At 46.2% G+C, this 27,382-nt stretch overlaps 1 protein-coding gene across 2 annotated transcripts in view; it reads left to right on the top strand.

Annotated features, from left to right (window-relative positions):
- The first annotated feature begins 771 nt into the window (after window positions 1-771).
- The window catches only part of AKR1D1 (aldo-keto reductase family 1 member D1), a 79,663-nt gene continuing 53,052 nt past the window's right edge, over window positions 772-27,382 (top strand). For both annotated transcript variants that reach the window (XM_084809545.1, XM_084809544.1), the window contains exon 1: window positions 772-1,053. In XM_084809545.1, coding sequence (XP_084665671.1) covers window positions 958-1,053 — 96 coding nt within the window. In that variant the 5' untranslated portion in view covers window positions 772-957. The remainder of the gene's footprint in view (window positions 1,054-27,382) is intronic.

Genomic DNA, 27,382 nt, shown 5'->3' with positions numbered 1-27,382 from the left:
TTGCAATGAATTATGTGACTGCCCTGAAGCAACCCCCCTTATTTATCAAACAGGTTTAAAAAAAAAACCAAAAAACTATTTGTTCTTCCTCTCGCATGCCTGGTTGTTTGCTGGGGGCACATCTGAACTGGAACGAACGGTTCTTTTTCTAAAAGAATCGGTGTTATCAATTCTGCCCCTGAAACGTCATTGATTCGGGTTCGATGGGGCTTCTCCCCAGGTCAGTGGCTCTTGGGCCCCTTTCCCAGCTCGGTGCCCTGCAGAGTCCCGTGCTGGCTGGGAAGATGCGAGCTGCCGTCCCGCGCAACTGCAGGGCACCAGCCGGAAACCAGGCGCAGTCCCCAAGCTCGTGCGCGCAAACGCCTTCCGAGCGCCGATCCTAGGCGCAACACGGACTTGGCTTGAACGCCAGTCCAGGAGCTGATTTCTGAGCGCTGCTGAGGATCAGGCTATGATAAGCAAGCAGGGGCCGGTTGCAGTCTGGGGAAAAGAGCCCCAAGGCAGCGATACAAAGGCTGCCTTGTGTGTCCTGGATTTGCTCTGGGACACTCCCTCCTCCCCCGACGCTGGTAGGAGCGCAACTCTGAGTGGAGGGTCTCCAGTCTTGCCACTCTCCTCCCGAGAGCCAAGTGGCCAACCCTTTCCAAGCAATCCGGGCCTGCCCCGGGGGCAGCTAGTCCTGCCCATTATTTCCTCTGACAAAATCCAGAGACAAAACCCGGCCCCGACGCCGGCTTGTATTTAACGGATGGCGAAGTGCTCGCCGGCCCCACAACAGGTTCAGATGGGCGCAGGCCCTCATTCGCTGCTCTCGTGCGCCCTCTACCGATAGGAGAGGCCGTAGCCCGGAGCACGTTGGATCACACAAAAGGCTTTTCTTTCTCGAGGAGCCTCTTGCATCCAGAAGTATTGCAAAATAAATAAGAGTTTAAAAATCAAGTTCCCCTTTCCATCGTGATGATTCATTTCACCGCTGAAAACCACCGCCTGACGCTGAGTGATGGCCACGGTATCCCGGTGATTGGGCTTGGGACTTACTCTGATCCCAAAAAGGTAAGATCTTGTCTTACACTCTCTCTTTCTCTCAGTTATAAACTCCATCCCGTGTTTCATTGGTGAAGGTTTCCTTCTTAAAATTCAGGCCCTCTTCCAATTTTTGGAAGCCTGTTTCGACTCTTTATGTGCCATTTGACCCGTGGATGATTATTACCCAGATGTAAAGCATATAACGTGTGGGAAAGATTGTAGCCTTTAAGAGTAAAACACCCTTAGCTCGGTCGCCTCTTTACTGGGTTGCAAAACCCATGAAAGGTCAGTCAGTACCGTCACAACTGGAAAGTGTATTTCTAACTTGATGATCTCGGCACGTTGACTCGGCTCTAATAATCCCACTAAGTTCAGTAGCGCTTAAAGGCATACTTGAGAGTGAGGCTGCAATATTTACTTGAGAATAAACTGCATTGAACACGGTGGGATCTGCTTCTGAGTAAGAGGTTGCACCAGGGAAGGGGGGCTGACTTTTGCATAAATGCATATAGGACTGGACTGCGAGCGTGTTTAGGATTTCATTGTTTTATGCACAACTTGTGGCTACAACATCTTCCCAACATTTTTCTCTCTCCCGCCCCTCTTCGCTTTGCTTGAAATCCATCCTGCTGAAGTGTTCTGGAGAACTTGAAAGCTTGTTTGCCATTTTGGGACACTGGGGTGTTGGTTCTAATAAAAGCATTGTTCGACTATATTTTTTGGATTCTTCTCTTATGTGCCATTGATAAGAACTGGAGAGTTAAAGAACATGCTTATTTCTTGCCTATAGACATCAGTGGGAATTGAGAGTGCTTCACTTCGGCTGGATCTTGCCCCTTGTGTAGATACAACAGCAGCCTTCGCAGAGCAGGGACAGGGAACCTGGTGCCTCCAGATATTTTGGACTACAATCTCCATAACCCCTGCTCATTAGCCATGAGAATTATCCAATTTTTGTAAACTGGTTTGGGTGGCTTCAGAAAGGTGGTATAGAAATATATTAAATAAATAATGAAACACAAATAAACAATGAATCATACTGATTTGGGCTGATGGGACTTGTAGTCCTAAACATCTGGAGGACACTGTTGCTTACCCCTGCTGCAGAAAGAGGTTGGAAATGGTTTTGCAGAATGCCTTCCCTAAGCTGAGGCCCTCCAGATGATGGGGGTGTAGTCCAGCACATCTGGAGGGCCACTGCTTGGGGAAGGCTTTACACTTGTTTTGGTCTTCTTCTGATTAGTATCTTTAGCTTAATAGTGGCATATATAAAGAGGGCGGTTGTGATGGGATTTGTGGTGGAAATACTCCCACTTGTTCTGAACTGGTTACTCTCCAGGAACATCCCCGTTGGCTTTCCATTAGACTTTGGGAAATAGATGCTCTCTTGCAGCCTGCACACTTTGGGTTGTGTGCGGGTTTTGTTTCGTTTTTTTGTCTCTGCGTCAGAACAGCTAATCCTTTGACTGTCCTAATACTTATCAACCCCCCAAACGCTTTGCAGTTCTATCGACACCTGGAAGTTAAATCCCTCGGGTGCAAATCAGGACTTGTTCTGATCCAGGCTGTGTGTGTTTGTTCAGCTTCAGAGCATTTCCCTAAAGGAGGCATTCCGTTTGGTGTGCTTGTTATGTCCCATCATACATGTGCGGTGCAGCTTCAGAAATGAGGGTCAGATGAGGGTTTTTGTCTCTCCGGCCAATAAGATTCAGTTTTCCATGGTTAGAAACCTGAGGCTGTTTGAATCCCTTGGCTGCTCAGTGCTTGATGAGTGGCAGCCGAATGCACCCGCTGACTCCACCCACTGACTCCTCTGGACAGCGTTGTGCTTGTTTGCATTGACATGCAAAGCAGCACTGATGCTGCAATCATCAAGCTGTGGCTAGGTGAACTGGGCCCTGGCAGTAGGAACGTTCTTGTAGAAAAGCGGATTTCCGTGAGGTATCTCCAGGTGAGACATCATCCTAACATTACCCTGCTGTTTGGCCTCTTGGCATGCAATCCCCTCGGAGTTCAAAGGAGGAGTGCAAGGGAGAAGAGACAGGGAGGGCACTTGGACGTGCTTTCTGCGCTACGCACTGGCGCATCCAGGGAGGGGGTTCCTCTTTGCCTCTGGGGTGCCACTTCTGTGTTGCAGGTGGCGTGGTGCATTTAAATGTCTGCTCTCTGGAAACCCCTCCCCCCCACTCCGCATGGGGAGAAATATGGGCATTCCAGGGGGAGAAGGCTACACTAGAACCCTTTCCCCTGACATGCTGGCTTTCTATAGGTAAGGAGGAGATTTATTTATTAAAGAGGGGGCATGGAAGTGTTTTATCTGCTGCCCCTGTGAGTTGCCTTGAACATTTCTTTGAATAGAAAGTGGGATAAAAAACCTTAATAAATCAGTGCAATTCTGCTCATGTGAGATGTGTATGGAAGCAAGAAGCCCTAGTGACAGGGAGATAGCCTTGCAATGTGTGGGAGGAGAGGGGAATATCTTCTTTGTACTTGCCTCTAGTCAGGAGGTGATACACTCACCTTCTTCAAATAACCCACCTTTTTGAAAAGGTCTCCCTTCACAACTTTCCCAAAATGATGGGGAATTTATTGAGGGTTTTTGGAGATTTTTTTAACCCACCTTTCAGGGTGCAGTGCCCTCACAAGGCAGCTCACAATACTACAAAAACATGAACATACAAATAGGAGCGCACACACACGTGCGTGCACACACACACACACACACGTAAGTAGGATGTAATGATTTTTAAGCATGAAAAATATTAGGGGGGGTCACTAAAAAAAGAAAAGAAAAGCCAGCAGTCATAAGGCTATATGTATCTCCCTCAGGAGGGAGTTCCAAAGGTGTGGGGCCACCACTGAGAAGGCCCTCAGAATTGTTGCAGGGAAAAGTGTTTCATACTTTTTAAAAGTCTTCATGAGTACCCCTCTGTGGTATGGGTGCAGTGCAGTGCAGTTAACCTCTTAAGTTTTTTTTTAAAAAAATTCAAGTATTTTTTGATCAAGTAACCTCCCTTGTAGACCGTGGGAATGCTGTAGACATCATATACCTCAACTTCAGCAAAGCTTTTGACAAAGTGCCCCATGATATCCTGATGAGCAAACTAGCTCGAAGTGGGCTAGATGAAACAACGATCCGGTGGATCCACAGTTGGCTACAGAATCGGACTCAAAGAGTGCTTATCAATGGGACCTTCTCAAGCTGGGGAGAGGTAGTGAGTGGGGTACCGCAGGGCTCAGTCCTGGGCCCAGTGCTCTTCAACATTTGTATTAATGACTTGGAGGAGGAGGTGCAGGGAATGCTGATCAAATTTGCAGATGACACAAAACTGGGCGGGACAGCTAATACTTTGGAAGACAGAAACAAAATTCAAAGTGATCTGGATAGACTGGAGTGCTGGGCAGAAAACAACAGAATGGCATTTAATAGGGATAAATGCCAAGTTCTGCACCTAGGAAAAAGAAACTAAATGCACAGTTACAAGATGGGGGATATGTGGCTCAACAACATTGCAAGCAAAAAAGATCTTGGAATTGTTGTCTATCACAAGCTGAATATGAGCCAACAATGTGATGTGGCTGCAAAAAAGGCAAATGCTCTTTTGGGCTGCATTAATAGAAGCGTAGCTTCCAAATCCCAGGAAGTACTAGTTCCCCTTTACTCAGCACTGGTTAGGCCTCATCTGGAGTACTGTGGCCAGTTCTGGACACCACACCTTAAGAAGGATGCAGACAAACTGGAGAGGGTTCAGAGGAGGGCAACAAAGATGATCAGAGGACTGGAAACAAAGCCCTATGAAGAGAGACTGAAAGCACTGGGCATGTTTAGCCTTGAGAAGAGAAGACTGAGGGGAGATATGATAGCACTCTTCAAGTACTTGAAAGGTTGTCACAGAGAAGAAGGCCAGGATCTCTTCTTGATCATCCCAAAGTGCAGGACACGGAATAATGGGCTCAAATTACAGGAAGCCAGATTCCGGCTGAACATCAGGAAAAACTTCCTGAGTGTCAGAGCAATACAACAATGGAACCAATTACCTGGGGAGGTGGTGGGCTTTCCTACACCGGAGGCCTTCAAGACGAGGCTGGACAGCCATTTGTCAGGGATGCTCTGACTTGGATTCCTGCATTGAGCAGGGGGTTGGACTCGATGGCCTTGTAGGTCCCTTCCAACCCTACTATTCTATGATTCTATAAGTAGAAATTGACCAGGATACCTAGCAGATTGCTTTCCCATTTCTCCCTCTCTCCATCCCTCTCTCTGACCTTTAAGATCTCCAGAGGAAGCCTTGCTGGTCATTCCAAAATTAATGGAATGTTACCACACAGTACCTCAATGCCACACCTTCGCCGTAGCAGCACTCACTCTTTGGAAAACCCTCCCCAGAAAATGTGGGGCAGAAAATTTGGCATCCTTCAAATGCCTCCTGAAAACACAGTTGTTCACCCAGGCTTTCCCTGGGCTGTAATGAAATTAATCATGCCGCTCCATCTTATTTCTCCTTGTATTGCTTTTATGGTAATTTGAATTGTTTTTAATGTTGTGTTTTTTATATTGTATTTTAAATGTGGTTTTAATATTTATACGTGAACTGATTAGGGATTTTATTATATTTAGAGATATATAAGTATCACAAAAAATAAATAAGTCCTGGCATGAGGGGACTTGAGCTGGTCACTAGAATTGTCAGCTTTTTTCCCTTGGTTCATCCATTCTGCCTTTGGTGGCCTCAACATGCACAAATTAAGGAGGTATAGCTTTTTCTCTTTTTTGCCAGTGACAGCAAGTGGCACCAAATGCTTTGATAGCTTTATTTGTGCATGTTGAAGCTGTTGTGAAAAGGTACAGGATCTGGGCCAAAAAACCAGGTGGCAGCTCTATTTGTCATGAATGTCACAACTGCGAGAGACAGAGTAACATTCTCAACCACAAAGTAAACCAGCCTTTCCCAACCTTGTGCCCTCCAGATGTGTTGGACTACAACTCCCCTCAGTCCTAGCCAGTATAGGCAATGGTCAGGGATGATGGGAGAGGTGCCCTCCAGTTTTCAACTACAACTGCCAACATCCCTGACCATTGGCCACACTGACTGGGCATGATGGCAGTTGTAGTCCAAAACATCAGGAGATTGGGGAAGGCTGGAGTAGATCTTACTGAGCTAGATAGACAAATAGTCTCACCTGGTATAAACCAGCTTCCCAGTGCCAGAAAAATGGCAACTTCCCTGCAACAGAAGAATTTATTTGAGAGAAAAGGACGTCTGGATTCTTAGTCACCTATGAAGGACAATTGCACATGATTGTACTCCCAGCCAACCCCTCCCCCTGGAATCCTCAATGAACTGAAAAGTCCTCTAGAAAGACCCCATCTTCTGGCTTGCAGCTTGCATAATACCACTAATGTTTGTTATGAGTTGCAAATGGGGAAGGAAATCTGATCTGTGGCGTGGACAGTCCTTTTGGCATCTGCGGTGCGGTCTCTTGTGCTTTGTCCCAAGTTCCTAGAAATTCGGGACTCCAGCTGAGTCTTCTAAAAAGCCTGCAATGCTGCTGAGCAAAAGATGGAGCCTTCTAAAAAGCCTGCAATGCTGCAGAGCAAAAGATGTTCCCCGGGGCCAGAATGGGATTGTGAGTTTCCCTAACCACCAACATCATTGCTAAGGTTTGCTTGGCCTGCTGCACTGAGCAAATATAAAAGATAATGTGTCCCACCCTCTTGCAGCTGGCTCTGATGCTCTCAGAGAAATGTTCCTGAAACAAAAGCCCAGATTCCTTCAGTTCAGTTCCTGGGGCTCCTCAAACTGAATGCCAAATACCATGGTCAAGAGAGGCCAGAGCATCTTGTGTGTGCCCCTTAATGTGATGCGCCGGGCACTGAAGCTTATCCTTTCGTCTGGGCTGCTTTAAAGATTACCAAAGCATACCTGATGCTTACAGTCTGATTCTCCTAATCCATGTTTGCTTAGAACTAAGGCAGTCTCTTACCCATGCAGCCAAAACAGGAGGTAAGATAGGCTGTACCACTTCAGAGTACAGGGGGGTGTGTGTGTGTGTGTGTGTGTGGTGGCAGCGACTGCTACTGCTGGAATGTTCCCTCACATTAACTATACATAAATCACACCACAAAGGATAATTATAACAGGATTAAAAACAAACTAGCACCTCAACAGTTCTTTGACTGCTATGCCAGTGTTCTGTTTCTGGGAAATGCTGAATGTATTAAATGCCTCTCATTCCCAGAACACCTGTGTGATGCCATCCTCTACATGAAGCATTTGCCCAACCCCTTCCTCCACATCCCCATACTGCAGGAGTGGGCGAGCTTTTCCCGCAGAGGGAATTTGTCAGGGGATAGCTGCTGGCAGTGGGTGAAGCTAAAGGCACCTCTGCCCCCTCTTCCTCAGGGCTGGCCCTAGTGTTAGGCAGAGTGAGGCAGCCACCTCAGACAACAGATCGTTGTTAGGCAGGAAGCGGTAGTGAGGTGTCGGGAGAACTAGGTGTGCCACAAGACCTGCTCTGCACCCCCTACGCCAGGGGTGGGGGAAGCTCAGGACCAGGGGCCAAATCTGGCCTTCCAGAGGTTCCTCAGATGGCCACACCCCATTTCTCCCAACCATCAATGCTTTGGTGATTTCCCAGCTTTTGTGCAGTTTTTCCCCATTCTAAATGGTTGAAAAGCCTCTCCCAAGGCTTCGTTCCTGGCCGTAAGAGCTTTCTGCTAAAATATGCTGGTATTTTGGGCCCCTCCCCTTTTGCCTTTGGACCCGCCCAGCCCTGGAATGTGGCCCCTGAGAGCTTCCCTGTAATTGAATTCAGCTCTCAGGTAGAAAGAGGTTCTCCACCCCTGCCTTAAGCTAGCCTGCTGCTACTAGGTTTGGTGGAGACGATGCTGTCCTGTCGCCAGTGTAGAAATAAAATGCAGCTGCTTGTCTGGTAAATAGAATTGAGGGTGTTCTCTCCATTGCCTCAGGCAGCAAAATGTCTTGGGCCAGCTCTTCTCTCTCTCTCTCTCTCTCTCTCAAGATCACCCCCCTCCCTCCCCCCGCCCCCCCACCAACACACAGGGACCCACCTACTATCTATTCCAGCCTGCCTCAACCTGGTGACCTCCTGATGTTTTGGACCTCAACTCCTATCAGCCCCAGACAGCATGGCCAATGGCCAAGAATGCTGAGAGTTGGTCCAAAATATCTACAGGGCACCAGGTTGTGGAAGGCTGATCTGTTCTCTCTCTCCCTCTCCCCTAGGCTTCTATAACAAAACCTAAGTATGTGTGCCTGAAATGAATGCATGTTCTTCTCCTGTTTACTCCCCCCTACCATTTCCGTCCTTCCTGGTATGTGTTTTTGAAAAGCACGATGCACTTTGAGGGCACATATAAATATATATTTTTTTAAAATCTGGAATGTGAAGTGGTTTAGTCGATTCAGCCACCTCATTCTGTTGCTTGCCTTGAATCAGTCTTGGAAACTTGATGGAAGTTAAGCATGATTAGCATTGCATATTACACTCTAAAGGTATGGCACTGGGTGAGTGAATTACCCTTTTCACTTGCATTTCTGGTTTATATTGCCCACCATAATCTCTCTGCAACACAGGCAAGATAAAAGAATGGGGGAGGGCATAGACAATTTTGGACTTTGAAGCGAAAGCCCTGCGGGGGGGGGGGGGAGTGGTCAGGAGAGTTACAAAGCCAAATTATTGTTCCTGTAAGGTCTTTAAGCCAAATACCATTGTCCCATATGCAAAAAACAAGGTAGACTTTACCTGGGAAATATTTCCCAGTAAATAAGATCAAAAGAAACAAGCAATTTGAATAAGTTGAGTTTGGACAAGAGAGAGTCAGTGTTCTAATATAAGGCCATGATCCTAGCACGTTTGCCACTTTTTCTCCCCGATGGAGGCTCTTTGACTTGACACCTGCATGACAGGCAGAAATTCAATAGGTGCAGATCCTTCATCATGGCATCATTATGCTGGAGGAAAGGGACACCTGTTGAATTTCTACCTGACATTCCATTGTTTGGGTTTTTTGGTTCAGTCATTATCTTTTTCCTTCCAGAGAGGTCAGGATTGAACCTTCCCAAGAGCGATGCGGAACCTGTGTCCCTCCAGATGCTGTTGGACTACAACTCCCATCATTCTTGAAAATAGGCCATGTTGGCTGGGGCTGAGGAGGGTTGAAGTCCTACAACATTTGGAGGGCTCCTGAATTAAGACCTTCATCATAATGCCTTCCCTGTTTAGCCTGCCTTCTGAGGTGAGGCAAGAGGCTACTAGGAAAAGAATCTTCGCTGTGGTACTGCTGGGTGCCAGGAGAAGTCTGCTCAGTTCTCTCATGTTTTAAATCAGAGCTGCATCCTTTTAATTGATTAAAAATCTTTGCAGTTGATTAAGTCCCCAGCTGATTAAGTCTCTAGTTAATCAGGCAGCACTTTTTAAAAGGTAATTATTTTTTAATACAAGTACCATCTTGGAAGAGATACCATCTTGGAAGAGGCATTCCATCTTGTGTGAAAGTGAAGGGGGAATGCCTTTCAAACCGTGGATATGTCACAGTAGTTACCATCTAGAAATAAAAAATTGTAGGGAGCAGTGTTGGTCCGTTAGGAAAAATCCAAGATCTACAGTATACAAATACCTTTATTAGGACCAACCCAAATGTCACATTTTGGTTGACACACTCAAAAGCTGGTTTACAACTTTGTGAGATTCTGATTGGACCTAATACATTTCTGTACTGTAGATTTTTCATCTAAAAACAAGGTATTCTTTTTCTTCAAATCTATTGTGTCATATATGCAGATTCATACAGTGTTTATGGACTTGGGTATGTGCACTCAGAAGTAAGTCCCATTAATTCAATGGGAATTACACCCAGGTAAATGAGCACAGGATTGCAGCCTGAGATTCTTCAGTTGGATGACAGCCCTACTTTTAATGGTATTTAAGATCCTTTTAATGGTGGTTTGCCCCATGCTGTTTTTAACTGTCTGGATTTATTGTTGTGTAGCTTGTATTTTATTATTCTAAACTACCTTGAGGGAGTTTGGATCAAAAGGCAGGATGTAAGTCTTATACATTTAAGAAAAATGCAATTAAAATTCCTGTTACAAATAGAGAGTCGGTTTTAATATATGCCTGCTTAACCATAGCTAAATTCCAGGGAAAATATTATACATCTGGAAAATGTTTAGCCCTGGACTCTGACAGACTCCTGCATCTAGGGATATAAGAACATAAGAAGTGCCATGCTGATCAGACCAAGGTCCATCTAGTGGCCGACCAGCTGCCCACAGGAAACCCACAAGCAGGGCATGAATGCAACAGCATCCCCACGCCTATCTCCCCCAGCAACTGGTGTACATAGACATACTGCCTCTGATACTGGAGGTAGCATATAGCCACAAGGACTAGAATCAGAATAGTAGGGTTGGAAGGGGCCTACAAGACCGTCGAGTCCAACCCCCTGCTCAGTGCAGGAATCCAAGTCAGAGTATCCCTGACAAGTGGCTGTTCAGCCTCGTCTTGAATGCCTCCAGTGTGGGAGAGCCCACTACCACCCTAGGATTAGTAGCCATTGATAGCCTTTTCCTTTTGCTTTCAACCAATTTACTCAGAATGGACATTATGCTTACCAGACATCCTGTAATTTCCTGGATCTGCCCTAGATCCCTTTTAAAAAATTGGCATTACATTGGCCATTCTCCAGTCCTCTGGTACCATGTTACATATTTTTGTAAAATATTTTGTAAATATTTTAACAAAAATATTTTGTAAAATATAAATTATCAATGAAAGATAATAGAAGACTCAGATATGAGGGGGAAGGGGGTGGGGGGGAAGGAAGCATGTGAAAAAGGGAGTTGGGATCCTGCTTTTAAAATGGAAGCAGAAAGCCCTGTTTTAAATGCAGGATTTTAGGCTGGTGTAGCGATGCCCCAAAGCTCGCCGCCTATAATGCAATGGATTGAAGACTTAACAATGCTAGCAACATTTGAAAGAGTGGCATTTAGGTGTAACTTGCAAATGGACTCAGATGTGGGTATCTGGTCTGCTTTTACTGAGGTTTATGTGTAACCTATTCTTTCTCTCTCTTTTTTTCTCCCTAGAATATTGTAATATTTGAAACTGAGGATTTTAGAATATGTTGCTATATTTTTATTATCTTTGGGGGGTTTCGTTATGTTTTGTTTGTTTTGTTTTGTTAAAACTCACAATAAAAATTGATTTAAAAAAAAAGAAGTCTAGCATGGATGCCATCTGGACCTGGTGATTTAGAGAGCAATCCTGTGGGGATCGACGGTCGCCTCTGAACCTGGGGGCGACCACCTATCCACTGCAGGGCGGGAGGAGCGGTGAGGAGTGCATCTCCTCTGCGCTCCCGCTGCCCTGCTGTCTAGCTGCGGGACCTCAGAGCACTGGGTGGGGAGGCTGGACAACACATAGGAAGTGTTGTTCTGGCACTTCCGACCACTCTGCCCCAGGAATGCGCCATTTCCCCCACTCCACGCTGCTCTTCTGAGTGCCGATCTGTGCTGCCTATGAGGCGGTGCGGGAGGGGGTGCAGGCCGGTTCTCTGAGAACTGACCTCGGAGTGCAGGCTCCAAGTCAGTTCCTGGGAACCGACCAATCCTATGGTCATCTAGCCACTGACTAGCGGCCATAGAATTGCGTCCTTACTAACTTTTAGTTTGTCAATATGTTTGAGAATGTCACCTTTTGTCACCACTGTTTGCCTCAGTTCCCATGACTCCCTTCCTGAAAACGTCAGTTCAGGCACAGGTATCTGTCCTACATCTTCTGTAGTGAAGACAGAAGAAAAGAATTCATTTAGCTGCTCTGTCATCTACTTATCCTCCTTTACTACTCCTTTAACTCTATTGTTATCCAGTGTTCCAACTGCCTCCCTAGGTGGTTTCCTCTTCTACTATATTTAAAGAATTATTTATTATTGGCCTTGAAGTTGCTAGTGATCCTCAAAGTGGGTGTTTTTTTTTTTGCATCTCTTATTGTGTGTTTTCATCTCTTTTGCAAAAGTTTGTGCTCCCTTTTGTTCTCATTTGGGTAAGACTTCCATTTTCTGAAAGAAGGCTTCTTTTCTCTAATAGCTTCCATGTCCAAGAGGTCACCAGGTCCTTGCTAGTGACTTTTGCTTTTGCTAGTGCTTTTGCTAGTGACCTCTTGGACATGGTGCTACCTTTGACTTTTCCTAACTTGTAGTATACATTCTAGCTGAGCTTCTATTATTGTGGCTTTGATTTATCTCCAAGCATTTTAAAGGGATTTAACTCTCCTGACTCCACTTTTCAGCTTCCTTTTTACCAGTTCCCTCAGTTTAGAGAAGTTTCCTCCTTTGAAGTCAAATATGACTGGATTTCCTTGGCAATTTCCCTCTTAAATATATATTGAATCTGATAGCACTGTGGTCACTGGTTTCAATTGGTTCAACTGTTTTCAGTTGTCTCAACAACACTTAAATCTCACACTAGGTCCTGGGTGGCAACACTTGGAATTAAATCCAGGGTCACCTTCTCTCTGGTCAGTTCTATGGCCGCTGTGCCCTAAAACAATTAAAGTATAATTGAGAATGGATCTTTTAGGGTAGCCAGATGTAGAGGAAGACTGAACTCCTGCACCTTTAATAATAGCTCAGAAGAGGGAATTTCAGCAGGTGGAGAAATTATTTTTTTTCTACACAGCTGTAAAAAGTTCAGGAGTCCTGTCATCTTTTGTATCTGGCCACTCTACTTTCCATACCAGCCTTCCCCAACTGGTGTCCTCCAGATGTTTTGGATGTCCACTCCCATCAGCCCCAGCCAGCATGGCCAGTGGTTAGGAATGCTGGGAGTTTTAGTCTAAAATACCTGGAGGGCACCAGGTTGGGGAAGGCTGCTCCATACGCTTTTTCTCCAGACTTGGCGGACAGATGGTGGCATCTAGGGATGATGCGGGTGCCCAATTCAGTCCGGGAATCCAGTGGAACCACCCCTTCCTGCACCGCTGAGCCCCGCTCGCCGAGCTCTTGTTCACCCCTTGCCCGCGATCGGCAAATCGCCTGCACTCACCCCAGTGGCCTCGTCAAGCTTCATGGTCACCATTTTTTGAGAAATAAAATGGTGATTGCAAAAATGCACATATTTGTGCACACACGAAAATGTGCATTTTTGCAAATGTGCATATTTTTGCGCACACACAAATAGGAACCTTCATAAAAATGCACATTCACACATGAGAATATGTGCATTTGCAAAATGCACATTTTCGCACATACAAAGACATACAAAGCACATACAAAGATACACATACAAAGATACAAAGGTGCAACTTTATGACCGGCAGAAAATCAACAAGCGTAGGTTTCCCTGTCTCTGCATAGCTGTGCCAAGAAATGATCAGCTCTGCTCCAGTGCCTTTAAACAGCAGTTTGCACCCAAATCAAGCTGGTCAGTCTTTTCCCCATTGCATTATTTTCATGCCAGGAAATGTTTCTCCTGCTTATGTAGGCTGGAGTTGGCTGCTGACTTAAAAAAAAAGAATGAAAAAATTTGTTAGCCTTCCTTTGAAGCAAGGCCTATTGACTTAATGAAATCGATTGCTCCACGCAATTGGTGGAATGGACTCTAGTCAACAAAATTGATGAAATGGACTCTAGTTGACAAAAGCTTGTGTCATAATCAATTTGTTGGATCTTTAAGGAACCACAAGACTCTCTGTTGTTTCAACTACATACAAGAAAGTGGAAGGACTGCAGCTTAAAAAGGGGGGGTATTATTATTGTAATTGTTATTTGCAATGGCTTACAACACTTGTTTAAAAACAAAACAATAAAATCACAGAGCCAATTAAAACATTTTATTTATTTATGTATTTATTTAAGCAATTAATATTGTTACACTGGCCTTCACCAACCTGGTGCCCTCCAAATGTGCTGGCCTACAACTCCCAGCACCTCCAGCCAGCATTGCTGATGGCTGGGGATGATAGTAGTTGTAGTCCACCCTATTTAGAGGATTCCAGGTTGGTGGCTGTCCAAGTGGTGAGAAGTTATTGGGATGTAGCACTCAGATTTGGTTGCCTTTGGAAGGAGGTCGCTAGAAGCTTATTGGCATTTTTTAAATATATGCGCCTGTTTACACATGCACGGGTTAACCATAGGTGGAGGCACACAACTTAAACGCTCCCAATAGGCAGCCAAAGTCTTTTGCTCCCACATCAGACCTTCAGTGAGATAGCCAGTACCCCAAGATGCGTAGGGTGGGATATTCAGAAAAGGTAAAAGGAAGTATGTCTTCACATGGCACATAGTTACACCAGTGGCAGTTGATGGTCAATCGGCCTGATGGGGCAGAAGGTGGGTCAGTAGAGGCAGAGCCAAGGTCATGTGCCCGAGCAGTTTCTCAATACATTACATGGTGGTGCAGCGCAGGACTTGATGCAAAAGACTTTGGAAAAGCATGAAATTTGGAAAGGGCATTCTCCCACCCCCGCCCCCGGCAAGCCTTAAAAAATGCAACTCTTTCTCAGTCAAGCAAGCCTGCCTGCCTGCCTTTCATTCTTTCTTCCCTTCTTTGTTTAAATGCAACTCGCTCTGTGTGTCCAGCATGCCTTTTTAAAAATTGCAACTCTATCTTATCAGAAAGCCTTTTTTTTTTTTTAAGGAAGTGTTTGCTACTCAATCCCTCAGCGGCAAGCCTCTTTTTTTTTTAAAGGTGCTTGCAACTCCCTCTCTCACCACCAAGCCTTATTAAAATATGTTTGCAACACTCTCCCACCATCATGCCTTTAAAAAAAAAGTAATTGCAACTCTTTCCATTTACACTGCAATCCATAATCCACAATTTATTTCCACTCGCCAATCTATTTTAAAAATGCACAATCCCCTTGTTTCCTGCAAAATAACAAGAAATAAATGGGGGGGGCACAATAGCACAGCACCACATGCAGCTCTGTTGGAAATGGATGATCATAAGAAGAGCCCTGCTGGACCAGACCAAGGGTCCATCTAGACCAGCATTCTGTTCACACAGTGGCCAACTAGCTGTCGACCGGGAACCCACAAGCAGGGCATGAGCACAACAGCACTCTCCCACCCATGTTCCCCAGCAACTGGTGTACATAGGCTCACTGCCTCTGGTACTGGAGGTAGTACATAGCCATCAAGACTAGTAGCCTTTGCTAAGCTTTTCCTCCAGGAATTTGTCCAACCCCCTTTTAAAGCCATCCAATTTAGTGGCCATCACTACATCCTGTGGTAGCGAATTCCATAGTTTACCTATGTGCTGTGTGAAGAAGTACTCCCTTTTATCTGTCCTGAATCTCCCACCAATCAGCTTCATAGGATGACCCTGGGTTCTAGTATTTTGAGAGAGGGAGAAAAATGTCTCCCTATCTATGTTCTCCACACCATGCATAATTTTGTAGACCTCTATCATGTCTCCCCTTACCTTCCTTTTTTTGCAGGTTAAACAGTCCTAGATGTTGGAACCTTCTCTCATAGGGGAGATGCTTCAGCCCCTTGATCATTTTAGTTGCCCTTTTCTGCACTTCTTCCAGCTATACAATGCCTTTTTTTAGGTGTGGTGACCGGAACTGTACACAGAATTCCAAGTGTGGTCGCACCATAGATTCATATAGGGGCAGTATGATATTGGCAGTTTTATTCTCCATTCCTTTTCTAATTATGCCTAACAAGGAGTTTACGTTTTTTACAGTGGCTGCACACTGGGTTGACATTTGACCAAACTGTCCACCACAACCCCAAGATCTCTTTCCTGGCCAGTCACCACCACCTGAGATCTCATCAGGCTATACTTGATGTTGGGATATTTTGCCCCAACATGCATCACTTTACACTTGCTTACATTGAACCGCATTTGCCATTTGGATGCCCATTCTCCCAGTTTGGAGAGATCCTTTGGAGCTCGTCACAATCCTTTTTTGTTTTAACCACCCTAAATTTGTTGTCATTGGCAAACTTGGCCACTTCACTGCTCACTCCTAATCCCAGATCATTTATGAACAGGTTGAAAAGCATTGGTCCTATTACAGATCCCTGTGGGATGCCACTGTTCTCCATTGGGAGAATTTACCATTTATTCCTACTCTCTGCTTTCTGTTCTTTAGCCAGTTACTGATCCATAAGAGGTCCTGTCCTCTTATTCCATGACTGCTAAGTTTGCTCAGGGGTCTTTGGTGAGGGGCTTTGTCAAAAGCCTTTTGGAAGTCCAAGTAAACATTGTCTACCAGATCACCCCTGTCTACATGATTATTGACACTCTCAATGTTTTCACTTTATCATTGATGAGAACTTCATCTTTTCCCACCAACCTTATAGTTTTTGGCAAAACCACATATTGCCTCAAGACAGTCCACACTGATAGCCCTAAATCTGATAGCTGATAGGCTGCCCTGAAATCCAAGTTTTCAGGACAGCAAAGAGCAGTAAATACAGAGATCAGTGCCCCAGATAAAACCAATTTTTTAAAAAGAAGGATCAGTCACAAAATAATTCTCTATCTGGCAGGTCAAATGCCTCCCAGAATAGAAGAGTCTTAGCCAGGTGGGGCTGAATGGACCTCCCAATGTAGGGAACTCCACAGTCTTGATGTGACCACAGAGAAGGTCCATTCCCACACCCAAATCAGCTGTGCCTTGGTCACCATTGGGACATGAACAGGAGACTCCTCTGAAGTCTCCTAGGGGCAGCTTGGTTTGGGAGGAGACAGGCCCTTAGGTGTCCTGGCCTGAGCCATTTAGGGCTTCAAAAGTAATAACTTTGACACTTTGAGTTGTGCCCCGAAATGAATCAGCAACCAACGCAGCTGTTAAAAATGGGCTGCAATTCACTCCCATGAGTGAGCATTCACTAGCATCCTTTCTGCTTCCTTCTGGACCATCTGACATTTCCAGAGTCTCTTCAAAAGGAGACCCATGAAGGGTGCATCCCAAGAATCCAATCCAATCTGGAAGTAACTGAGGTATGCATGTGACCAAGTTCTAATTGGCTGAGATTGGATTGGAGTGTATGCAGCAGTTTGCAGTAAGAATTTGGACTTGAAGAAGGAAAATCTCTTTCTTTCTTTTTAGCAATCATTATCGGGAAGTGAAGGGATAGTAATATGAAATTAGACGGGACCTTGAAGAAGTTTCTCCTAACATTTAGCTGAAATTTACTTCCCTGCAACTTCCAACCATTGGTTAAAGTCCTGTCCTCTAGAGCAACAGAGAACAACTCTGCTCCATCTACTGCATGACACCCGTTCAGATATTTGTAGGCTGCTATCATGTCTCCCCTTAATCTTCTCTTCTCTCCAGGCTAAACATGCCCAGCTCTTTCAACTGTTCCTCATAGGACTTGGTTTCCAGGATGCTCACCATTCTGGTTGCTTTTCTCTAGACATGTGGCATATGCTCCAATTTGTCAGTGTCACACATGAAATTTAGGAGCAGAGGTGACTTGCTCTGAAATTTTTTTCCTGTCCTATTTATACTGAAATTGTCATGAAAAGGTGGCTAATGGAAAACTTAGCCTCTCTTTTTGTGTAGTAACAGGAATAATAGAATCAAAGTGCTAGAACCTGGAAGATATCTATTGTAGTCTAAACCAACCCCCTAATCTGAGGAGGCCTATATAGATAACTCATTCTTGACAGAAGTTTATCTACTCAGCTCTTTAAAAACCTAAAATGGAAAATTTTCATCTACCTTAAACCCATTTGTTTAAATGAGCAACTACATAATATTTAAGCAATATCTGCTTCCTAGAATTTGAATGTTGCTCCTCCCCCTTGGCACCACAAACTTCGTACCTCAAATAGTCCCACAATGGGCAGAAATTCAGTGGAACAGCTCTCACACACCCCATCACTGCTACTCACTATTGGGGGTGGGGAAGCTGCATTTATTGGATTTCTACCTGTCACGCTGCTATGAAAGACACAAAGTTTATGCCAGCGGTGAGAGGAGATGGTAATCCTGATATAAACTCAGTGCAATTAAGTGTAGGAATATTTTGTTCATCACCTTCATGGCAGTCTTTCAGCTCTGTGAAAGTAGTTAAGTAACTCTCTTTTTATTTTTGGTTTATTTTTCCATTCTTCAACATGCTTTTGAAATCTCCTTGATCAAAGCAGAACTTCTCAATTATGTAAGCATGCAGAAATGTAGCTGGTGAAGCTGTTCCTGGCATGGAGAACGAATGATTGGGGGTGGGGGGGGTGGACACTGCAAACCTTCTGGACATTAAGCACCTATTCAAGTCACAGGATCCATGTCAGAAGGTGAGTTAGCAACCCTGCTGGCTTGCATGAGTTGATATATTAGAGAGCTATGGAAGTTTATATATTTACGTATTTATTAATGTATGTATGTATTGTATTTGTATTCTGCCCTTTTCCTCTTGCAAAGAACCCAAGGCAACTGACATGGTCTTCCTTCTCCTTTTATCCTCACACCAACCCTGTGAGGTAGGTTAGGCTGAGAGACAATGACTTGCCCAAAGTCACCCAATGAGCTTCATAGCCGAGGAGGGACTAGAACCTGGATCTCCCGTCCAACACTCTAACCGGTATACCACACAGGCTTTTGCATATTAAAGGCTTAAGAATCCTCAAGGTGCTGTAAGAAATAATAAATATTTACCATATTGGGATTGCACTGAAGCCTTTAAAGCTTCTGTTCCTCCCAGGTGTCTTACACAGTCAGTCTGGGCAGAGATATTGCTGGATTCCATGGTGGAGTTTAAAATGGCAATATAAGAACACACATGTCTAACTGAAATGTTGTGAACAAGGTACATAAAAGAAAAGGGCTCAATATTATTTGCTGGACTGAAATGTTCCTTCTTAATCCTGAACAGAGACAGGTCCGTTCTGCCACCCTGGAGGGGCAGGGGGAGTGGGGAGATACATGAAAGTTCTGCATCTAGCAGGGTCGGCCCTACCATTAGGCAGAATGAGGCAGCTGCCTCAGAGAGCCGATTTGTGGTGCCATGTAGGGGCAGCAAATAGCTTGTTATTTAATTTGTTGTAATTTTACTGCCAGGGAGAAAGAGAGGTGCTTGTGGGATGTTCTGCCTCAAGTGCCAAAATCATTCATTTTAGCAGGTGACCTGCAGTGGAAGCTCACTGACCATAATTTGGTTCGGGGCTGAGGCAGCCCTCAGGAAAAGTGCCCTCAGGCAGGGCCCCTCCTATGTTGTTGGAGCCCCAGATGCAGGTAGTGGTGAGCAGCAACAAGCCACCATTTTAAATTCCTCAAACTGTCTCAAAGCAAGGCTACGTTAGGAGAATTGTGGGACAACTTAAGATGGTGGCTTGCAGGCCCAACTGCACAGTGCTGGTAGCCCAGGGCACAGAAAAATGAGGTGGGAGGGATATGATATTACTCTTCAATTCGCTGATGGGCTGTCGCATAGAAGACAGCAAAGACTTATTCTCTGTTGCCCTCAGAGGGCAGGACTAACTCAGGTGTAAATTACAGGAGGGTAGATTTTGGTTGAACATTAGAAGAAACTTCTTAATGGTATGCGCCATTTGACAATGAAACCAATTACCTAGAGGAGGAGGAGGCTTTCCCTCACTGGAGGTCTTCAAGCAGAGGCTAGACATCTATCTGCTGGATGGACTAGATGCCCCTCCACTCTGTGATTCTATGAATAAGCTGTTGTTTGACCCTAAATCTGCCCCTCCTTTTCAGTCTTCAGCTTGCCCCTGTGTCAAGTCTTCAGTCTCAGCCATGTTGCCTTTCCAGTTGGGCTGCAAAGTGAGGAACAGAGCATTCCATTGGCACCCTATTTGCTCAGCCAATCAATGCTGGAGGCTTCACCACCCCAAAACACCACACAGTATACATGGTAGCCCTGTTCAGCTGTTCTGTAGCCCTGGGTCCTAAATGTGTGAAGGGGCTTCATAGAATGCACCCATTTAGCCCTGTCTCCTAGAGTATGTTGGCTGAAGCATGATTAGTGTCAGACTGATGGGCACCTGTGTGTGTACAGAAGTATGGATGTAGGGCCCCTTCCATTGGAACATGAACCCTGGTTGACCATAGTTTTCCTTCCTGTGGAGGAAGCCCTATGCACATACACCTGATCAGATCATGTGTTGCCTGATCACCAGTGCTCACATGGGTATCTAGGGGACATGTTCTCAGAAGGCCCTTTCACAAAAGACTGAACAAGTCTGGTGCGTATTGCTCCTAAGGAAGCAATTGGGCAGTAATTTCTTATAGCTACTTTGGCTAAACTGCCCTCTGGTATGTTACAATACTGACTCTTCTATACATACCTATTACTGCTTCTTTCTTTCCATTTTGTGTGTGGAAATTTTGACAGTAATGTTCTGAGATTTTCACCTGACTTGCTCATTTTGCTCCGTCAACTCGTTTTTCAAACAGTGAAACTAGCAATACATTTTTTAATTGGAGAGAGCAGGTTTCGATTGTGGTACAAACATTTGTTCCCAATAATGCTAAGAGAGCTGGAGAGCTAAGAGTCCCATAAGTAATTTGATAGTTTGTTGAGACTTGATAGTTTGTTGAAAAGACACTTCTAAGTAATGGGGGAATGCTTCTCTCCCCCTCCCCTCTTCTGAATGTAGGGCAGAGAGCACAAGTCATTTATTTATCCCGCACTGATTATTGGTCACTTTCATCATGTGATGGCTTTATTTCCCAGAATATAGATCATGAATATGGAATTCCTGACTCAATCGCAAGACTTCATATTCGCTGGAGTGGATGGGAACCTGTTTTGTTGTTGTTCCCAACCGGTGGTTCTTGAAGATTCCAGTTCCTAGTCAATGCTCCACTACTCAAAATAACATTTCCATATCTCCTATTTTAAGACTGAATTTGAAGCATGCTTATTTAGAAGCAAATCAATGGGATTGAACTTCCAAATACATGTGGTTAAGATCTGGTTAGGGAGGTACGAAAGTCGCTTACCTTTTCGAAGGGTAGTGGTGCACGAAAGTCACTTACCTGGTCTCGCAGCTTTTTGCGGTGGGGGGAGGCGCTTCGCTGCTCTCCCCCCGAAGTTCAGGCTGTGAGGGGGAGGCTTCCCGCCTCGCCCGGCCGAAATTCAGGCCGGGGGGGAGGCTTCCCGCCTCGCCCGGCCAAAATTCAGGCCGGGGAGGAGGCGCCTCGCCTCGCCCGGCCGCGAAATAAAAAGTAAAAAAAAAAACAAACACCCCCGTGATAGGCTACGTGACGATTAACGTAGCCTATCACAGCTAGATCTGCAAAGTCAGCCGTGATAGGCTACGTAAATCGTCACGTAGCCTATCATGGGTGACTTAAAAAAAAAAAAAACGCATACACAAATGGCGGCCCCCATAGGGAGCCGCCATTCGCATTCCTTATTTGGTCGCTGTAGTCTACGTAAATCTTTACGTAGACTACAGCGAAAATAAGGGCAACGCAAATAGCGTTGCCCTTATTTTCGCCGTAGTCTATGTAATCTTTACATAGACTACAGCGACCAAATAAGGAATGCGGGGGGCGGGGCGGGGCGGGGGCGGAGAATTTCTCCCCGAAACTTCTTCGGGGGGCCGAACATGTTGGCGCTCGGCCCCCCGAAGTTTCGGGGAGAAATTCTCCGCCAACCCTATCGAAGGGTGACATTCGTGGTGGAGGGAAGGCGCTTCGTCCCTCCCCCCGAAATTCTCTCCGGCCGGCTCCACTCCACAGCGATTCCGTGGAGCTGCCGGCCGGGGCCGCCCGCAGCCGGACATCCGGCCGCTGGGCAGCCTGCACAGGGATGCAAATGGCAGCTGCTGTAGCCGCCACCATTTGCGTCCCTGTATTTTGCCATGATAGGCTATGTAAATATTTACGTAGCCTATCATGGCAAAAAACCCAACAACAGTGAACGCAAATGGCAGCGGCTACGGTGGCCGCCATTTGCGTTCCCTTTTTTGGCGGGGGGGCCGTGATAGCCTATGTAAATATTTATGTAGCCTATTACAGCAAAAGAGAGGGGCACAAATGGCGGCTGCTGTAGCCGCCGCCATTTGCGTTCCCTTTTTTTTTTGGCCGTGATAGGCTGCGTAAGTATTTACGTAGCTTATCACGGCTTCCACTGGGATGCAAATGGTGTCCCTGCGTTAGCCGTGATAGGCTACGTAAGTATTTACATAGACTATCACGGCTATAATGATGAAGTGAATGGCGGCCGCGGCCACTATTCGCAAAGCAGCGCGAACAGCAGCAGGTAGGTGTCCCGTTTCGCGGGCCTTTCGTGGGGTGGGGGGAGGGGAGGGGGCTTCGTTCCGCCATGGATTTCGGGGGGCCAAATGCACTGTGGAAGAATTCTCTGACATCTCTAGATCTGGTTGTAAAAAAAAGAAGGAAAAAGGAAAAAATTTTGAGAACTAATATTCACAGAACACTTCTTAAAGTTTCTGAACCACTCTAGCAGCAGTTAATGTCATTACTAATATCACAGTTAACTGCAGTTCAACCCAGTGGAGAAAATTTGAGCTTCAGGTGTTTGTGTGTGAGTGAGTTACTGTCCCTGGCCACAGCTTCACACAGTGAACATTGATTTCTGAAATGAACATGAAATGTCCTGTCTCAGTTTCAGGATACAATCTGTGTTTCAAGTTCAAGCTCCATGCACCTGATTTCAAGAGGATTTGTAATGTGGTAGCTGTTTTGCACTCTGTCCAAAGACAGGTGTCCCCACCCCACAGGATCATGGAAAAATTCCCTACCATTGGATAGGAGCTAGAAGCCTTTCACACTGCTTCTCATAAGACTTTCACACTACTTCACATGTTCAAGGTTGTGCTATGGTGAATTTTTCTACTTGTGAACATCCAAACTGACCCATGCATTTCTTTCATGGCAATATGACTCTCACCAGACTTGAGATGCTGTTTAGAATAATTCTGTGTCTAAGCCATAGAAATTATAGAATTATCTATAGATTATAGAAAGTGATTGCCAGACCACTCAAAGTTGTCCACTAGTGATCCAAGCATTTTAAAGCTTTTACACTTCTTTCTTAGCAGTTCTGGGTAGCTAAACTTAAATGTCACACTTTTAATTTCCCACATGCCCCAGAGTGATGCTAGGTCAGGGGCATTGTGGGATGTTAAAAGGGTGACTAGAGCTAGCTCCCTCACACTGCTTGGAGTGATCAGTTAGCTGTCTATGGTTGCCAGGTGCTGATCCTGGTTCTGAGGCCCTGAGTTCAGGGGGCATTGTCATATAGCTCTCCAGGGCTGGCCCAAGATATTTTGCTGCCTGAGGCACAAGACAAGATGGCACCTTCCCATTCCAATTATGGGAGCTAACTGAACTGGTGGATGAATTCAGTAGAGGCAATGGGAAATTGTCCTCTATCACACTTGAGGGCAACAGGCTAGCATAGGGTAGGCTACATGGCCCACACAGCTCTGTCCCCCAACAGTGGGGAATGGCGGGGGAGGGCGCTGAGGAGGAATAGCCAGGGTGGCTCCTGCTGCTGACCCCCAGCATCTGCTGCCTCAGGGAGTTGTCTCACTGTGCCTAATGGTAGGGCTGGCCCTGCAGCTCACTTATCATGCAGCTCAGTCCAAGGCCTGAATTCCAATCTGAGAAAGGCCTGGGGGGAGGGGCATTCCATCTGTGCCTGGGGCCAAAAGCAGAGTGGGTAGGGGCAAAATGTGATTCTTACAGATTTTTAACCCTACTTGGAAGCAAGCAGGACTGAATCACCCAGCAGCACTTTCAAATAGCATCCCAAATACCAAACTTCTGCATTTCTACTCAGAGGTTAGTGGGAAATTATCACTTAACGAGTAGTACTTTCAGATGGCATTCCAAACATCAAATGGCATTCCAAACTCCAAGTCTCTGTATTTCTACTGAGAAGTAAGCATGAGCAGCATACCTACTTACAAGTGAGCAAAACAGGCCTAGGAAGTCAGCAGCAGATGACTCAGGAGTAAGGGGGACTGAATTGGTCAGCAGATTCCTCTTCTACCCCATCCCTGTTCCACAGCAGGGGAAAAATATTTTTTTATTTTATTTATTTCATTTCATTTCCCTTTTGGGAAAGTGGTGGGGGGAGGTCTGGGGAAGAAGGGGACAGGTTGTATGGTGGACCCCCACAGGCCAGAGGTTCCCCATGCCTGACTTTAGGATTGTTGCTGTTATCATGCAGGGTTCCAGAATGCAAGGGAAGCCGATGCAGACAGAGGTCTACACACATAGGCTTTTTCTTGAAGATGCCTATGCCTAATGCATGGATGTCAGGGACATGGGATCTGTATAATCTCAGATCCTACAGTTCTATTATATATATAATTCCTCGTCACCCAGTGCATGCATGAAGGGAGCTTATACCTCTGGCAAGTTGGCCATATGCATGGTTTTATTGTCTATAAATTAACTGGGCTCTTGTCTTCTAAGTATTTTACTGTGTGTATTTGAACTCTGCCTGATATTGGGAGGTGAATAAATGCTCCTAAAATGCCCTGTGTTTTCCAGTCTTGGAAAGAACAGAAAAGAAAACCTTGAGTATCCAACAGCAGATTCTCAGACTATTTCTCCCTGCCCCCAGCTCCTTTCTCCCCCAAAATCTGAAATGATGTTCCTATCCCAGGATTCTGATATCGAGTGGCCATTTTTCCTACATTATGGAGGATACTCTTCTCTTTCAGAGGACAATCCTCCATTGGGAGGGCTGTCCAGTCCAAGTCCAGTTTAAAGATAAAGAAACATAAGGGAGAGATTCCAAGGGCCTTGCAGCTGACCATCAGCAGTTCAGAGCCGGCCCTTTCATGAGTGTGGTGAATCCCCCACCTCAGGTGGTAGTGTGGAGAAGTGGCAAATTGTGTGTGTGTCCCCTCAACCAGGAGTACCCCCCGCTGCCGGTGCTCCAGGGAGCCTGCTGTGGCAAATTTGGGGAAAGCAGGGCCAGCGGGGCTCTCCAGAGCAGCCCCACACCCTCTGGCTCACTCTGAGAATCTCAGAGCCAGAGGGTGGGTGGGCTTTTGTGGAACTGCATTGGCCAGTGCAAGCAGTCAGTATGGCTCTTCAGAGAGCTGGCCAGGCCCAAATGCCTGGCTCTGAGGTGGTCCTTCAGAGCCAGGCATTGTGTGAGGGGTGGTCCAGGAAGGACCCCCTCCAAGACAAGCATTTGGGCCTGGACATGGCTGGCCCTCTGAAGAGCTGCACTGGCCAGAGCAGCTGATGTGGTTCTTCACAGAGCCCAGGCGATGGCAATGGAGTAAGGGGTGGTGATGGGGTGGGAAGCGTAGTGGTGACGGATGGTTGGGATGTGGCATTGGTGGATGGCAATGTGGCAGGGTGGGGGTGATGGGGCAGCAGTTGGGGGAGTGCCTCAGGCGGCAAGAGAGCTTGTGCTGGCATTGCAGCTGTTAGCCCTTAGACAGTCGACCGAGGAGGCCCGCGGCTCGCCTGGCCAGAGTCTGCCCTACTATGGTGAGTGGTATTGTATTGCTTTTTAAATTATAGCAATTTTTAATCCAAATCTGGGTGGTGGTGGTGGTGGTTGTTCTCCTCCTCCTCCCCGTCCTCCTCCCTTTCCCCCAATACTGGGACTCAAGGTGGCTTTACAGCACTAAAACCTAGAATCATAGAATATAGGGTTGGAAGGGGCCTATAAGACCGTCACGTCCAACCCCCTGCTCAATGCAAGAATCTAACTTGTACAATTAAAACCTATAAATAGAAGTATTCAAAAGTTAAAAATATAATTAAATCATCAATATTAAAATTGTATAAAATATCAAAATGTTAAAAGACAACAAGAAACACCGTATCCATCCATCTTATTCTCACAGGTCCAGACTAGCTATCCCCAAAGGCCTCCCCAAACAAAGTTTTTGCATGCCTACAAAAGCATATAAAGGAGGGTGCCGCTCTCGCCTCCCTGGGAAGGGAGTTCCAGAGCCTTGGGGCAGCCACCGAGAAGGCCCTCTCCGGCGTTCCCACCAGACATGCCTGTGATGATGGCGGGACGGTGAGAAGGGCCTCCCCTGAATATCTCAGGGCACGAGTGGGCTCATAAGGGAGAATACAGTCTTTCAGATAACCTGGACCTGATCCATGTAGGGCTTTATAAGATATGACCAGCACTTTGAATTATGCCCGGAAACTGACTGGCAGCCAGTGAAGCTGTTTTAGCAGGGGAGTTGTATGCTCCCTGTAGCCAGCCCCAGTCAGCAGTCTGGCAGCAGCTCTTTGAACCAGCTGAAGTTTCCGAACACTCTTCTGAGGCAGCCCCACGTAGAGTGCATTACAGTAACCCAAACGGGATGTAACTAAGGCGTGTGTCACTGTGGCCAAGTCAGACATCTCAAGGAACGGGTGCAGCTGGCGCACTAGCTTCAACTGTACAAATGCACTCCTGGCCACCGCTGAAACCTGGGCATCCAGGCTCAGGGCTGAATCCAGAAGTACACCCAAGCTGCGAACCTGTGTCTTCAGGGGAGTGTAACCCCATCCAGCACAAGCTGAATCCCTATTCCCTGATCTATCTTTCAACTGACCAGGAGCACCCCTGTCCTGTCTGGATTAAGCTTCAGTTTGTTTGCCCTCATCCAGTCCATTACTGCCGACAGACACTGGTTCAGCACCCCAACAGCTTCCTTGGAATTAGATGGAAAGGAAAAGTAGAGTTGGGTGTCATCAGCGTACTGGTGACACCGAACCCCAAAACTCCGGACAACCTCCCCCAGTGGTTTCATGTATATGTTAAATAGCATGGAGGAGAAAACAGAACCCTGAGGTTCTGTTTTCACCACAAGCCAATGGCCAGGGAGGCGAACAGGAGTCCCCCAGCACCACCTTCTGGGTCCGCCCCTCCAAGAAGGAATGGAGCCACTGTAAAACAATGCCTCCAAGTCCCATCCCAGCGAGGCAGCCCAGAAGGATACCATGGTCAATGGTACTGAAAGCTGCTGAGAGGTCCAGCAGAACCATTGGGGACACACTTCCCCTGTCTAGTTCCCGGCGTAGGTCATCCACCAAGGTGACCAAAGCTGTTTCTGTCCCATAACTGGGTCTGAAGCCAGATTGAAATGGATCTAGATAATCTGTCTCATCCAAGAATCCCTGGAGTTCGGAGGCCACCACTTGCCCAGAAATGGAATATTGGAGACTGGTCTATAATTATCCAATATGGTGGGGTTCAGGGAGGGTTGTTGTTGTTTTTTTAACAAAGGTCTCACCACTACCTCTTTCAGGCAGGCTGGAACTCTGCCTTGCCTAAGGGAGGCATTGACCACTCCCCTTACCCACTCGGCCAGTCCACCTCTGGCTGCTTTTATGAGCCAGGAAGGGCAAGGATCTAGAACACACGTGGTGGCTCTCACCTCTCCCAGGATCCTGTCCACATCCT

Source organism: Heloderma suspectum, chromosome 7 (genome assembly GCF_057233095.1).
Source record: "Heloderma suspectum isolate Gila_16-S chromosome 7, 16-S_ref, whole genome shotgun sequence".
NCBI classification, from domain to species: Eukaryota; Metazoa; Chordata; class Lepidosauria; order Squamata; family Helodermatidae; genus Heloderma; species Heloderma suspectum.
This window is presented reverse-complemented; position numbering and strand designations above follow the sequence as displayed.